Source organism: Mustela erminea, chromosome 9, assembly GCF_009829155.1.
Source record: "Mustela erminea isolate mMusErm1 chromosome 9, mMusErm1.Pri, whole genome shotgun sequence".
Classification (NCBI taxonomy): Eukaryota; Metazoa; Chordata; class Mammalia; order Carnivora; family Mustelidae; genus Mustela; species Mustela erminea.
Window position 1 is genome coordinate 20,939,954 of NC_045622.1, and position 13,229 is coordinate 20,953,182.

General features: G+C 36.0%; 1 protein-coding gene across 1 annotated transcript in view; it reads left to right on the forward strand.

Annotated features, from left to right (window-relative positions):
• CHEK1 (checkpoint kinase 1) overlaps positions 1-12,338 on the forward strand; it is a 34,495-nt gene extending 22,157 nt beyond the window's left edge. Inside the window, exons 9-13 of the mRNA XM_032360480.1 lie at positions 3,557-3,665; positions 3,886-4,063; positions 4,339-4,470; positions 7,417-7,518; positions 8,720-12,338. Coding sequence (XP_032216371.1) covers positions 3,557-3,665; positions 3,886-4,063; positions 4,339-4,470; positions 7,417-7,518; positions 8,720-8,815 — 617 coding nt within the window. The 3' untranslated portion in view covers positions 8,816-12,338. The remainder of the gene's footprint in view (positions 1-3,556; positions 3,666-3,885; positions 4,064-4,338; positions 4,471-7,416; positions 7,519-8,719) is intronic.
• The last annotated feature ends 891 nt before the right edge of the window (positions 12,339-13,229 follow it).

Below are 13,229 nucleotides of genomic sequence, written 5' to 3' on the forward strand. Positions count from 1 at the left end.
AGGTCTAAAGATTGAAGGAGAGCTAGCCCGATGAGTACTAGAAAGATGAGTGGCAGATTCTGAACAGAGGAAGCAACATCTGGAGAGTCTTAGAATTTGGAAGGTGGTACATTTGAGGAACTTAAAAGTAGGCCAGTATGGCATGGACCATGTCTGGCTTGTTCATCATGGTGTCACCAGTGGTTAGCGCAGTGTGTTGTACATTGTAGGCTCTAAGTAAATGTTTATTGAGTAGATGAGCAAATAAAGAAGGGAGAGAGGTTTGAGATGAAGCTAGAAAGCTAGGTAGTGACCAAATTGTGGAGGGGGAACTTTTAAATCACATTAAGGATTTTGAGCTTTAAACTTAAGGCCATTGAGGAAGCTTTTGAGAGATTTTTAAGCCAGTAAGTATATGATCATATATTTGGTTTTAAAAGATCTTTCTGGCTACCTCTTTTTTTTCATTGTTTTTGACATTTTTTATCCTAGATGTGAGAAGATGGTACCCTGGATGAGATTAGTGGCAATGGGATTGAAAGGAAGATGTAGATTTCAAAGAAATTTACCAATTAGAATTGATAGGTCTAGTGATTGTTCATATATAGAAAATGAAGGAGGATGAGGAATCCAGGAGGACTCCTTTCTGGGTTGACTAACTCAAAATGATGGTACCATATACTGAGATATAACTCAAGAAAAATAGAATTGGGGGGAAATTTTATTTGTTTTTGGATATTATGAATCTGAGAAGTAAAACTGTCTAATAAGGGGATGTGTGTATGTGTGTAACTCAGGAGATAGGGCCAGACTTGAGATGTCGATATTTGGTGTTTTCTGCAAATAGATGGTAATTTAAACTGGTAGATGAAATAGTGTATATGAAACTGTACGCAATGCCAATATTTAAGTGGTAGGTAGAGGCCAGGGAAACGGAGAAAAACAGCCAAAGAGGTGGGAGGAGCATCAAGAGAACATGGAGGAATTGAAGCTAAGAGGAGAAAATGCAGGATAGTAGCAGATACTGTTAAGTGAGTTGATAACATGCAGCCTAAAAGTTTTCCCAGTAATTATTCATGGTTGTGGCAGGAACAGGATTGGTGGAGAGGTGGGAGTAATTGTCCAGTACAGTGACTATAGTCTAAAAGAGAGATAATGAAGCAGAGTGTAGACAGCTTATTCAAGCAGTCTGGCTGTGAATGGAAGGAGAGAGGACAATGGCTGGAGATGAATGAGTTTTTAACTCTTCTCTAAATGCGTCTTTTACCTTTCATTCTATTCTAATAGTAATCCAACTCTCCCCTGGGAACACAGGCTTCCTCACCAGTGGTAGATGTATTCTTTCCAACATGCTCCTGCCCTTGAAACATGGGGTGGGACAGACATCCTTGCCACTTTCTCCCTTTTTCCTACATTTCTCCCCAACTTCATTTTGAATCTCTTATTATCAGATTACCACCCACAGTTCCATCCTTGTTACAATCAGCTTTTGAAACCCTAATGAAAATTCCTGCCACATTGTCACTCTCCCCAATAAGACTGTTAATGTACATTTTGTTGTGGTTCTTGGTTATTTAAATATTCATTTGGATGATTCTTCCAGTATCCTGATCTTATATTTCCTTGCTCTTCTCTAATGATCTTCTCTTTAAGTATCCTGCTTTGACTACTGGCAAATTTTTTTCTGGTTTCCTCCTCTAGTACCCTGACTCCAGCAATCCTTTGACCCTATAGTGGAAATGAAATCCACTAATTCTTCCTTTTCACTGTCTCTTATCTGCTACCTCACTAGGTCCTCAGTTCTATCCTCACTACTTTTTTTTTTTAAGATTTTATTTATTTATTTGATAGAGATTACAAGTAGGCAGAGAGGCCGACAGGGAGAGAGGAGGAAGCAGGCTCCCTGTTGAGCAGACAGCCCAATGTGGGGCTTGATCCCAGGACCCTGGGATCATGACCTGAGCCGAAGGCAGAGGCTTTAACCCACTGAGCCACCCAGACGCCCCCATCCTCACTACTTTAAATCCCAAGGTCAGTCATTATAATGACTTCTTTATATTCAGCTTCTGCTTTCTGGTCCTATTCTCTTTTCATCATGCTTACTGGTCAAAACCCAACCCAAGTTTAATCCAGTCTTCTGCCTATTCTATACTTACACCTGCACAGCTGATGGTATTTAGACCAAAATACATAACAGTGTTCACTTTAAAAATTCAGGATCACTAATCTCAAGTGAGTCCTTAACTCTGCCAGACAATTACAGTGCATTTCTCCACTTCTTTCACAACCGCACTCTCCTAAATCGCATTTTTTTTTAAAGATTTTATTTATTTGTTTGACAGAGAGAGATCACAAGTAGGTAGAGAGGCAGGCAGAGAGAGAAGAGGAAGCAGGCTCCCCGCCGAGCAGAGAGCCCCATATGAGGCTCGATCCCAGGACCCTGGGACCATGACCCGAGCTGAAAGCAGAGGCTTCTAAATCGCATTTTTATACCTTTTCTTTTTGCTCCTTCCTTATCCACATTCTCAGCCAGTGACAGCACTTCCTGTTTCACTGAGTAGAAACAATCATAAGAGAACTTCCACAAACTCTCTTCATCATCTATACTCACCTGACCAGGTGCTTCTGTGCTCATATACTCCGCTTTGCTCCAGATATAAGTCAAATCTGTCTTGTGCACAAAGATGAATATATTAACAAAGGCCCAGTTCTCTTTTGTTTACTCAAGGATATTGTCTAGCAATTCTTCTGCCTTCCTCCTGCATCATTAATTTTTCTTTCTCTCCTTTCTCATCAGCATTCCAGCATGCTATTTCTTTTATCTTACTGCCTGATGCATAGTAGCCTTAATAAAATATTTGGATGAATGAATTAATAAATAAAATGTTTGGCTAAATTAAGTGTGTTTAAATGGTTTAGGGACAGTTCCAGTTGAGAGGAAAAGGCTGAAGGTCTAAGAGAGAAGGAATGAAGGAGCATCAAGATCCCTGAAGAGAAAGGAGGGTATGGGGCTCACATATAAGTAGAGGGCTGGGCCTTGGATAGGAGCATGGAAGGGAGGAAAGGATGGGTAGTTGTGGGAATTTAACAAGAGTATAGAAGTTTTGAAATAATCATTTGGAGAAAGGGAGAGGAAACTGACTAGAGAAACAAAGGAACCATCTGTCATTGTTGAGGATCCAGCTAAGGGGAGTAACCATGATTTTATAGTGGCATCATATTCTGTGTAATAATTATTCTTGGTACCTTTTTCAGGAGAGCAAAGAGTGTTGGATAGAGTAGATTCATAATGTTTGTTGCCATTACCATCAATTATTTATTTTAAAATGTTTTGATTTTTTAACTTGGTCTCTTTGTCTTCATAGACCATTGTCTGTTACTGTAAAAGGTACCATTAAAGCTATGGCCTTATAGTATAAAATCCCACATTTGGAACATACATATAAGTCAGGATTTGTGAAATGTGTAATTTGACAAGTGAATCCTTCTGAGTTTATAATGACCACATTTCTTAAATAAATATAATGACCACATTTCTTACATAATCATGTACAACATGTACTTTTTTTTTTTTTAGGGGCAAAGAGGCCCCGAGTCACTTCAGGTGGTGTATCAGAATCTCCTACTAGATTTTCTAAGCACATTCAATCCAATTTGGACTTCTCTCCAGTGAACAGTGCCTCTAGGTAAGATTAATTAATAAAGATAAAATAGTTGTTGAATGCAATATTCCCATACAAAATAATACATTATATATTTTTTCTTAATAATGAATGTAATTTTTATCAGTGTGAGAATGGTAAGTGGTGTAAGAAAGGCCTGATTGATTTTTTTTTTTTTTTGCCTGATTGATTTTACCTGAAGATATATATATATATATTTTTTCCCCATATCTTAATGCTCCAGTGAAGAAAATGTGAAGTATTCCAGTTCCCAGCCAGAACCACGGACAGGTCTTTCATTATGGGACACCAGTCCTTCATATATTGATAAACTGGTACAAGGGATCAGTTTTTCCCAACCCACATGTCCTGATCACATGCTTCTGAATAGTCAATTACTTGGCACTCCAGGATCCTCACAGGTAAGGGAATTTAGTTTTATCAGATAAGTGGTGAAGAACCTCTAGTTTTTGTCATAAAGCCTTTTTTAAAACCAATGTATAAATCTTAGAAATACAGTATTAATAACACTTTAGCATATACACATTTTTTTTTTTAACAAGGAAGAGAGAATTAAAGGTTGCTGTCCTGTATAAGAATCTTAAGTCACAGAAAGGAATTTTCAGACCAAATAGCTATAATATGACTGCTTTTGGTAATACCATATTTATTCAGTTTTCTTCTGTTTGACATGTAGAACCCTTGGCAGCGCTTGGTTAAAAGGATGACACGATTTTTTACCAAATTGGATGCAGACAAGTCTTATCAATGCCTGAAAGAGACTTGTGAGAAATTGGGCTATCAGTGGAAAAAGAGTTGTATGAATCAGGTATGTTTCATAGATTTTCCTGAAGAAAAATGTAAATATTTTAAGTAAAAAATGATCATTAGCAGAATATTTTTGAAAAACAACTGGGGGATACCTGGGTGGCTTAGTCGTTTAGTCTACGTTTGGCTCAGGTTGTGATCCCAGGGTGCTGGGATGGAGTCCCACATTAGGCTTCTTGCTCAGCAGGGAGCCTGCTTCTTCCTCTGCCGGCCACTCCCCCTGCTTGTGCTCTCATCCTCTCTCTCACCTCCTCTCTCTCTTTCTCTCTGACAGAAAAATAAGTAAAGAAAGAACAACAATTGAAATTGCAAAGACTTAAGTAAAATGTTCTTTACCTTAAGAAATAATATTGAAAGTCTTCTTTACGTTTATTAAAAATATCAAGAGAAGCAAGTCATTTTTTTTTTTTAAGACTTTATTTATTTATTTGACAGAGATCACAAGTAGGCAGAGAGGTAGGCAGAGAGAGAGGAGGAAGCAGGCTTCCTGCTGAGCAGAGAGCCCTTTGCGGGGCTCGATTCCAGGACCCTGGGATCATGACCTGAGCCGAAGGCAGAGTCTTTAACCCACTGAGCTACCCAGGTGCCCTGCAAGTCATGTTTTTAAAAACGGTATATACTTATTGTAACAGTAGGAAAGATTCCCTTCTGTGAAAAATGAATATATTAACAATCCTGTATTTCTTCCATCTCCCCTGCTCCCGCCTACCATATTTTGTTGTTTATATTATTATAGCATATTTGTAACATTGAAATTCTAATGTGTTTAGGCTTTTCAAAAACCTCATGTTACAAAAAACAAGTGGAGGTGAATATTATATATTAAAGAGGTCTGAAAAACAATGTAATGCATGATTTTTCACTAAATCATGGATTTAAAGAAAAAAAGCTATAAAGGATGTTATTGGGATAATTGGGGAAATTTGAATATGGTTTTGTATTAAATAATATTTTTGTATCAGTGCCAAATTTCTTGGGTGTTATCATAATACTGTGGTTTGTAGGAGAATGTCTTTGTTCATAGGAGAAACATGTTGAAGTGAAGTGTTTGTTTTCAGTAGCTTGGTTGAAAACTTAAAAAAAAAAAAAAGACAACCACATTAAAAAAGGTCAAATAAACATATACTTATCTATGTTGTTAAGACCAGTGAAGAATATGTAGTTATTTATTGTAGATTTTTTCAGGTGTTTTTTGTAGATTTGTAAGCTTTCAAAATTAAAAGGTAGGGGAAGTTGTTACTATGCAGAAATGTGAGGCCAGCCTGATTTTCCTCTCAGTTGTATAGGTAATTTATTTTATTATTTTATTTTTTTTTAATTTTTTAAAAAAGATTTTATTTATTTATTTGACACACAGAGAGAGATAACAAGTAGGCAGAAAGGCAGGCAGAGAGGCATGGGGGTGGGGGGATGCAGGCTCCCTGCCGAGCAGAGAGCCTGGTGTAGGGCTTGATCCCAGGACCCTGAGATCATGACCTGTGCTGAAGGCAGAGTTTTAACCCACTGAGCCACCCAGGTGCCCCTATTTTTTTTTTTTTTTTTTCTTAAATCAAGTAGGTTTATTGAGGTGAAACTCATGTAACCTAAAAATCATCACTTTAACCATTTTAAAGTGTATAATTTTGTGGTTTTGGTATATTCACAAGATTGTGCTACCATCATCATTTAATTACAGAATATCTCATTGCCCCGAAAATAAACTCTATGGCAATTGGCAGTCACTCCTCATTCTTTCCTCCCTTCATTTCCTGGTAGCCACTGATTTACTTCCTGTTTCTATGGACTGCCTATTCTGGATGTTTCATATAAATGGAATTACATAATATCATATAAATGGCCTTTTATATCTGTCTTCTTTTACTTAGCATGTTTTCAAGGTTAATCCGTGTTGTTTACATTTATCAGTACTTCATTCCTTTTTATGGGAGAATAATTTTCCATTATGTGGATAGAAGTCTACATTTTATTTAACCATTTACCTGTTGATGGACGTTTGAGATGTTTCTACTTTTTGGCTATTATGAGTAATGTTGCTACGAACATTTTTATACAAGTTTTTTATGAACTTTGCCAGGGCTGTCATAACAAAATAATCACAGACTAGGTGCTTAAATAGCAGAAATTTATTTTTTCACAATTTGAGAGATGGAAGTCCAAGATCCAGGTGCTGGGAGGTTTGGTCTCTTCTGAGGCCTCTCTTCTGCCTTTCAGATAGCAGCCCTCTTGCTGCTTCCTCATCTGGCCTTTCTTCCTTACACATGCATACCTGGTATCTCTCTCTCTCTGTATCCTAATTTTTTTTTTTTTTTAAAGATTTTATTTATTCATTTGACACAGAGAGATCACAAGTAGGCAGAGAGGCAGGCAGAGAAAGAGAGAGGAGGAAGCAGGCTCCCCGCGGAGCAGAGAACCCGATGCGGGACTCGATCCCAGGACCCTGAGATCATGACCTGAGCCGAAGGCAGCGGCCTAACCCACTGAGCCACCCAGGCGCCCCCCTAATTTTTTTTTTCTTACAAAGATACCAGTCATATTGGATAAGGGCCCCCTTAGTGGTTTCATTTTAACTCAGTTACCTCTTTAAAGGCCCAGTCTCCAAATACAGTCACATTCTGAGGGGTTAGGGCTTCAACATATGAATTTTGAGGGGATACAATTCAACCCATAACAATACACGTCCAATTTCTTAGGTATATACCTGTTAATGGAGTTGCTAAGATATATAGTAACTCTATGTTTAACTTTTTGAGGAGCTGCCAAGTGATTTTCCAAAGCAGCTGCACTGTTGTACATTCCCACCAGCAGTGTATGTGTGAAGCAACTTGTACTTTCCCAGAACATGAGGTTTCACTGTTGCACAATTGTGGTATACCAGTGTGTTTTTTAGTCATTCCTTGAAATGAGAAGTATTACAAATGGTTTGCTAAACTTATTTTTATTGCCTTAGGTTACTGTATCAACAACTGATAGGAGAAACAATAAACTGATTTTCAAAGTGAATTTGGTAGAAATGGATGAGAAGATCTTGGTTGACTTTCGGCTTTCTAAGGTACTTTTTTTTTTTTAAACTGTTTTGCTGATATTAAAGAAGTATTAATATTAATACAATACAATTAATATTAATACAATACAATTAATATAATGTTCATTATAGAAACATAAAAATATGAAAATATAAAATGGAGAAAATAGGAATAAAGTTTGATCTTATCATCCAGAGAGAACAGAGACCTATTTTATACTATTTCATTATGGTAGTCTTCGTTATGGTAGAATTTTTTAAATGGTATTAAATTTATATACATGGCATTTATAAATATGTGGTAACTTGTTCTTTTTCATTCAGTGTTCTGAACATTTGTTTTGTCATTATCCTTCTAAAACATAGTTTTTCCAAATGACATTTTCCTTATTATAGAAGTTTTTTGTAGAAAATGTAAATAAGTAAAAATAAAAATAATCCTAAATTATACTGTCCAACAGTAGTTACCCTGAATATTTTAAATCATTCTAAATTTCTTATTTAATCCATATATATATCTTTTTAATAACAATTATGTTTGTCAAAATGTACAGTATAACTGATGAACATTTATCTGTTATAAGTCTATAATTTTTATATATATATATATATAGAGAGAGAGAGAGAGGGAGTCTTGTTCACATTTCTGATTATTTCTTTAGGAATTACTGATTCTGAGGTTATAGTTTGGCCTTGGTATGTAAGACCAAAAAAGCATTTTTTCTGTTTCCTGAGAGATTGTACATGATCCTAAAGGAGGTTGGAGAAATAGGTCGCATTCTAAAATTGGAAATTTATTGTCTAGATGCTTAGTATGGAATTAAATTATTAAGATTCTAGTGTAATGAAATCCTTCTCATAACTGAATGACTGGCTTTTTTTTTGACAAGACTTCAGTGTAGTTGTGTAGCTTAATTTAAATTTAAATTAAACCCCCAGTGCCAATGGAAAACAGTGACTTAGGTCCCTAGATGGCAATGCTTTAAATAACAAGATGTAATTGTTTCTGTCTCTGAGCCCAGTGTGTTGGGAATGGTGATAGGCCCAAAAGCAAGTTGGAATTATTTATGTAGCCATTTCTTCTAGGATATTTGGTCTTCATAAGAGGACCGATGAGAATTGTAGCTGGACATAGCTAAGGACGTTTGTCTCCTAACCACTAAAGAGAGTTTGATTTTATGGCAGTCTGTTTTTTTTATATTATTTTTGGATATTATTCCTAATATAGGGTGATGGATTAGAATTCAAGAGACACTTCCTGAAGATTAAAGGGAAGCTGAGTGATGTTGTGAGCAGCCAGAAGGTTTGGCTTCCTGCCACATGAGAGATCCATTGGATTCCTGATGAATATAGTGCTGCTATGTTGACATTATTCTTCCTAGAGAAGATTAACCTATTCTGCAAACTGCAAACAATAGTCTCTGAAGAGTTGACTTCCCTCTAGCCAAACACTTTCCAATTCTTTTTGCATGTTCTTCATACAAACAACATCTATATCTTCACTGTAAGTAAAGCTTTGGGGAACCGATGGATAGAATTCGTTAGATATTTCTTCATCCTGTGTTTAGTGTCTAAAGACCCATGTGATGGAAACCAAGCTTTGGGGATACATGAGCTTACCAGCCAATGTAATGAAAGATGATATTCTTATTGCATTATTGACAAGACATTTGGTTTCATCCAAAAAGTAGGTATATTTTCTCTATGTTGATTTAATTATATCGATGGATTAGTAATAAAGCAATCCTGTGACTTTTGGACAGTAAATTTTTCAGTCTATAAAGTGAAGCCAACTTCAAAAAATATATCCTCAAGATTTGTATTTATATTTTTACAAGGGCTTTATCAGATATATAAATCTGTTTTTGAATTATAACTGTTAATTAAAATTACAAGTAGATATGTTTTCTCCATTATAAAATACTGGTTGGTCTTTCAAGTAGATGTTGAGCATGGACTCTAGTGCTTAACTACCTTTACTCTAAAATTACTGTTGCACATTTAAAATATTTTTCTATATTATTATCTACTTTCACAGCCATATTTTAATTCTTTATTACAGAAATAAATTCTATTTTGAAAATGAATAGCTAACTCTGTGGACTTCTTGGTGACCAAGCTTCTAGGTAGTAGGAAATAAAAGAGGAGGGAGAAGTAAGGAAACTGTGAAAAAAGTAGATCTGATTCCTAATTCTTTTACTATTAGATTTACTAAGACTTTGTTCTTCTGATAAAATATATATTAATTTTTGAATGTATTAGGTTGGGCCTTGTATTCCTTTTTCCTGGTAATTTATAAAATTAATCATCTTAGTCTGAAACTAAGAACTTGTGAAATTTTATTGTTAGAGTTTATTGCTTATTAGTGTATACTGGTAAATTGTGTTAACTGCAGTATATCCATAGGAGAAATAAATTTGAAGTGATAGGTGACTCCTAAGAATTGAGCCAGTAAATTCTCAAATATGAAAAGTTTTGTTCTTGAAAATTGTCTTTAGTAACTCTCAAGAACAGTTATCTCAGACTTTGGCCTCTCCTGTGAGCTTTAGACTTTTAAAGACACAGCCAAGCTGACATTTCTACTTGACTCATAGTGAACATGTGACCAAAACCAGCTTTTGGCCTGTGTCTTCTAACCTGTTCCTCCCTAGTTTCTCTTTATGCCAATAATGCTGCATTCAGCTCTCCAGTTCTCTAAGCCAAAACCCTAGAAATCTTCCTTGACTTGGTTTTCATACTGTACATTTAATTCAGCAAATCCTATTCAGTTTAACAAATTTTTCACAATCTATCCTACTTCACACTTCTACTAGAAGCACTCTAGTTGTAGGCACTGTTGTTACCTCTCTTTTCATATTACTTATCCTTCAACAGTTCAAAAAGGCAGCCAGAATGATCTTTCTAAAATGTGAATCAGGAATCCTTCCCCTGTTCTCAACTCTAATGGCTTTTCATCACACTTAAAACAAAATTCAAAATTTTCTCTTTTACTTCCTGGCTTTATGGGATCTGCTCTCTTACCAGCATCTGGGCCTGCTCTGCCACTTTCTCACTTATCCTGCCCTAGGTGCATTTGCTTTGCACATACTCTTATTTCAAGATCTTTTCCTTTGCTCTTCCCTTTTCTTGGAGTGCTTTACTCCCAAACATTTGTGTGGCTTGTGCTTCACTTTAAGTCCTTGCTTAAGTGTCACCCATTATGCAAAGTCTTTCCTTGACTTATCTAAAATGTTACCCCACTTCTATCATTCTTTATTTGTCATCATAACACTTACTATCTGACATTATAAGATATTTTTATTTACCTATTAAATATCTATTCCCCTCACTGCAGTATGTAATACATAAGCTCCTTGAGGTCAGGGAATCCTATATGCTGTGTTCAATTCTGTGTCCCCAGCACCTATAGGAACAGTGCCTGATGTCTTACAGCATGCAATGAATAGTTGTTAAGTGAGGATATAGATACTCATTGATCTGGTCTATCCTTAGAATGTATCTGGGAGCTGAAGACTACTGTCCATTTTGATTGCTGCCACTCTAGTTCAAGCTCCTTCATCTCCTCCCTGGATTTCTTACTAAAAACTGTCTTCCCACTTCCACTCTTGACATTTCCCAACCCTCTCTCCCTCCAAGTCTTTTCTAGACATAGGTTCTAACTTTTTTTTAAAAAAAGATAAATCGTACTCTGACATTCCCTTATTTAAAAACCTCCAGTGACTTCCCACTACATCGAAAATGGCATCTAAATTCTTTGCTTGGACTGCAAGATACACCATCTGTCCTCTTCGTTCATCATACTACAGGCGGAGTATCCATCTACTTCTACTTCTATTCGTGAAGCATGCCCAAGCTCATTCCCCTTTCAGGGCTTTTATGTTTACAGCTGCCACCACCTGGAATCCCTTCCAGTAGTTCACATGGCTTATTTAGCATTCAGATCTCAGCCCAGATGTTTTTACTATTCCCAATCACTGTCCTACTGTTTTGTTTTCTTCATAGAACTGATTACTATCTCAAATTATTTATTGTCTGTCTCCCCCACCAAAATGTAAACTTAGACTTCATTTCCCGTTAGTATATCTCCCCTCCCCCTTCCTGCCCCTTTATGTATTTTGTATGTGGAACAGTACCTGGAATATAGTAGGACCTAAATAAATATTTGTTGAATAAATGAATGAATTAAATATCAGATGAAGAAAATGCTACAGAATATTGTCAGGGGAAGGTGAATTCTCAGCTAATGGAATTTGTGTAAGAATGGGGAGGACGTTCCATTCAGACTTGGGCAGATTAGCCCTCACATTTATAGTTATGTGAGCATTGGCAACCACCTCTGTAAAGAGACTGATAATAACTACATTTTAGAGTTGTTTTTAATCTTAAATGAGTTAATGTATTTAAAGATTGTAGTATACCATATTGCACAAAAGGCATTCAATAAACATAAGCTGCCGTAATTTTTCTGCAGTGTTCATTATGTTGTTGGGAGAATGTGTTTACTCCCATTATGAAAAGTAATGTTTGCTTATCGATGAAAATTTGGAAAATGTAAAAATGAGAGGAATAGAATTATTACCCAAAGATAACAGCTAAAATTTTGATAGAAAGGTCAACGTGTGCTGCATTGCATATATGCATAGTGTGGTGTGTGAAGTGGGTATGATTGTTGAGATAAATATAAATACATAAAGTGTGTATGGTTTAACAAGCACTTGTAAAGTTAATCTGTTTAATCAAACTCAGTTGCAGAAAAATCATTTCTGACCCTCACAAGCCTTCCCCTGTACCACTTCCCTCTCAGAACCCTCTCGTTTCCCACAGAAGTAATCATAAAATTTATAATAATCCTCTCCTTGGTTCTTTAGCTTTTTCAGCTATTTATGCATCTTTATTTTTTAAAAAATATTTTTATTTATTTGAGAGAGAGTTTAAGAGCGAGCACAAGCAGGGTAGGGGCAGAGGGAGAAGCAGACACCCACTGAGCAGGGAGTCCAATGTGGGGCTCGATCCCAGGACCATGACCTGAGCCAAAGGCAGATGCTTAACCTACTGAGCCACCCGGGTGCCCCTATTTATAATACAGTTTAGTTTTGCCTGTTTTAGAACTTCATATAAATGAAATTATGCTGTATATAATTTTTATGTGTTGCTTTTTTATTTTCATTAACACAAATAGCTTGCATGTATCAAATTCATTGATTTTAGTTACTGTATAGGATGCCATTTATGAACATATCACTACTATGTATTTTCTCTACTGCTAATGGATGTTTGGATTATTTACAGTTTGAGACTATTATTAACACTGCTGCTAAGAATATTGTTGTATATGTCTGTGAATTTCTGTAGGTCCTGGAGAATAGTGTGTATACCTATGAGTGGAATGAATAGGTTTTAGGACAGTGCATATCTTCAACTTGAGTAGAATAATGGCAAACGCTTCCAAAAGTGATTGAACCAATTTATATGACCATGAAAAGAGGATGCAATTGCTGGAAAACAGTTTGGAATGATCTTTTAAAGTATCAGATTTTTCATAGCAACAGAATATGTGTTTCTAGTATTTCAGATTTTCCCTTCCATTTGATGCTGTCAGTCTAATTTTTGCCATGTTACTGGTGTGTAATATTTGTTTGGTATTAATTTGCTCTTTCCTAAGTTTAAATAAGGTTGAGTATCTTATGAAGTGCCTCCCCCACTCTTTTCCTCATTTAAAAAAAAATTTTTTTTTTTTA